The following is a 1970-nucleotide window of genomic DNA, read 5'->3' on the forward strand; positions in this document are numbered from 1 at the left end:
CCGCGTCCTGTGTGCAAGAGCCATTAGGCTTGTTCTTTTTTGCTGCACTGCTGAACTAGTGCAATAAGTTAAAACGAGACACATATATGTTTTCTCATTTTAACTTATTGCTCTAGTGTAGTAGTGCAGCGAAAAAGAACAGGGCTCCTATTCTTGAAATATCAATCGAGCATCTCTTGAAATAATTGCGTACACGTAAGTGGTTAGGCGACAGTTTCCCGAAAAATGAAGGGGATAATGTTGGTACCAAGGAAAATCTCTACACGATATAATTTAAAGATCTGTTCTTTGTAACTGCACTGATGAACTGGTGCAATAAATTGAAGTGAGGCAAGTATATGTTTTCTCATTCTAACCTTTTGCATTAGTTCAACAGTATGCAGTTACAAAGAACAGATCTTTAAATTATATCGTGTAGAGATTTTCCTTGGTACCAACATTATCCTCTCCATTTTTCGGGAAACTGTCGCCTAAAGGCCAAATCACACTAGCGATTGGCGATTGACGATTGACAATTAAAGATTAGACTTTAACAAATCAACAAGCTTTAGCCTTGGCTTGCTTTGTTCCAATTGGTCAAGTTCCAATCTTCAATCGTCAATCATCTATTGTCAATCGTTAAGCCCGTATCAGACTATAGATTTGAATTGAGATTGAATTGAAATTTAGTCAATCAGAGCAAAATTCACTAAGCTCAAGTTTGATGAACTTTGCTCTGATTGGCCAATTTTCAATTCAATCTCAATCCTAATCTATAGTCTGATACGGCCTTTAGTGTAATTTGGCCTTTAAAGTCCATATTAGACTACCGACTGCACAGGCCGACTGTGATTGGTCCATTGAGAGTCGGCAGTCGTAGTCAGGTCGGCCTGTGCAGTCGGTAGTCTGATACGGGCTTAAAAGGGCCAAAAACGCAAGCCTCCAACCAACAGACAGAAAATCGGTCGTTTGAAATTACATATGTGCTGTTATATATAATTTCATTGATTATAATGTGTAATTAATCGAAGTAATTATATGTTATTCAATATATTTTTTCATTATGGCCAATTCGTCAATTTCTTCGTCTCTATATTCTTTTAATGAAGCTTCTGTTAAGTATACAGAGGAACAAGAATTGGCACTTTACACCACCATAAGAATGGTTAGGTTAAATTAAATGGAGTTATACAAACTTATAAATATGTGCATTTGCGTGTATTACATGTTGTACTAGTATCATCTTTTAATCTGTTACAGAATCTGCAAGCTATTCAAAAAGCTACTCATAATATTAACCTAAAATTTAAAAACATACAAAAAGAAATGCATATCACAGCTGCTTTATTGAATGCAATTGAAACAAAAGCTGCAACAATTAATCAAGATTAATTAACATTATTCGGCAATTTTATCCGTGATAAATTTGCGATACAAAATTTAAATAATACAGGAGATTCATTAGATATCATGATATTATAGATAACAATAAAAGAGTATATTTTTAAAAAATTATGGATTTAAAATCAGGTTAGTAACAATATGTTTTCTCTATTATATATTTCTTTGTTTATTTTAACAAAATCATCTGTTTCTGTAAAAATATCTTTGATCATAATAAAGTAGTAGGAATTATTAAAAATAATGGGAATTAATAAAATGTGGAAAAAACCTATATGTTAAGATTGCTTATAAAATTGCTTATAAAATTCTTCAATATTTATGAAAAACATTTCTTATAACTCTTACAAAAGCTCAAAGAATTTTATAGAAAAAATAAGAAATTAAATAGTTTTTTTAATTAGCTCTTATTTGTAAAGATCTAAAAATTTATGATTTTATAAAGTATATATATACTCTCTAAAATCACAAATTTTTAGATTTTTACAAATAAAAGCTAACTCTTATAAACTTATATCAATTACAATTATATAAATAAGAGCTAATTTATATATATATATATATATATATATATATATATATATATATAT

At 29.9% G+C, this 1970-nt stretch overlaps 1 protein-coding gene across 5 annotated transcripts in view; it reads left to right on the top strand.

Annotated features, from left to right (window-relative positions):
• The first annotated feature begins 864 nt into the window (after positions 1-864).
• The window catches only part of LOC116846641 (aldose 1-epimerase-like), a 5592-nt gene continuing 4486 nt past the window's right edge, over positions 865-1970 (top strand). For 4 of the 5 annotated variants that reach the window (XM_032820740.1, XM_032820739.1, XM_032820738.1 and 1 more), the window contains exons 1-2: positions 865-1144; positions 1240-1509. Coding sequence is in view for 1 of the 5 variants with exons in the window: in XM_032820738.1 (XP_032676629.1) it covers positions 1494-1509 (16 nt within the window). In the remaining 4 variants the exon portion in view is untranslated. The remainder of the gene's footprint in view (positions 1145-1239; positions 1510-1970) is intronic. The other variant, XM_032820735.1, reaches the window with a different exon arrangement.

This window comes from Odontomachus brunneus, unplaced genomic scaffold, assembly GCF_010583005.1.
Source record: "Odontomachus brunneus isolate Ranch 3 - 2012 unplaced genomic scaffold, Obru_v1 Obru_scaffold_066, whole genome shotgun sequence".
Taxonomy (NCBI): Eukaryota; Metazoa; Arthropoda; class Insecta; order Hymenoptera; family Formicidae; genus Odontomachus; species Odontomachus brunneus.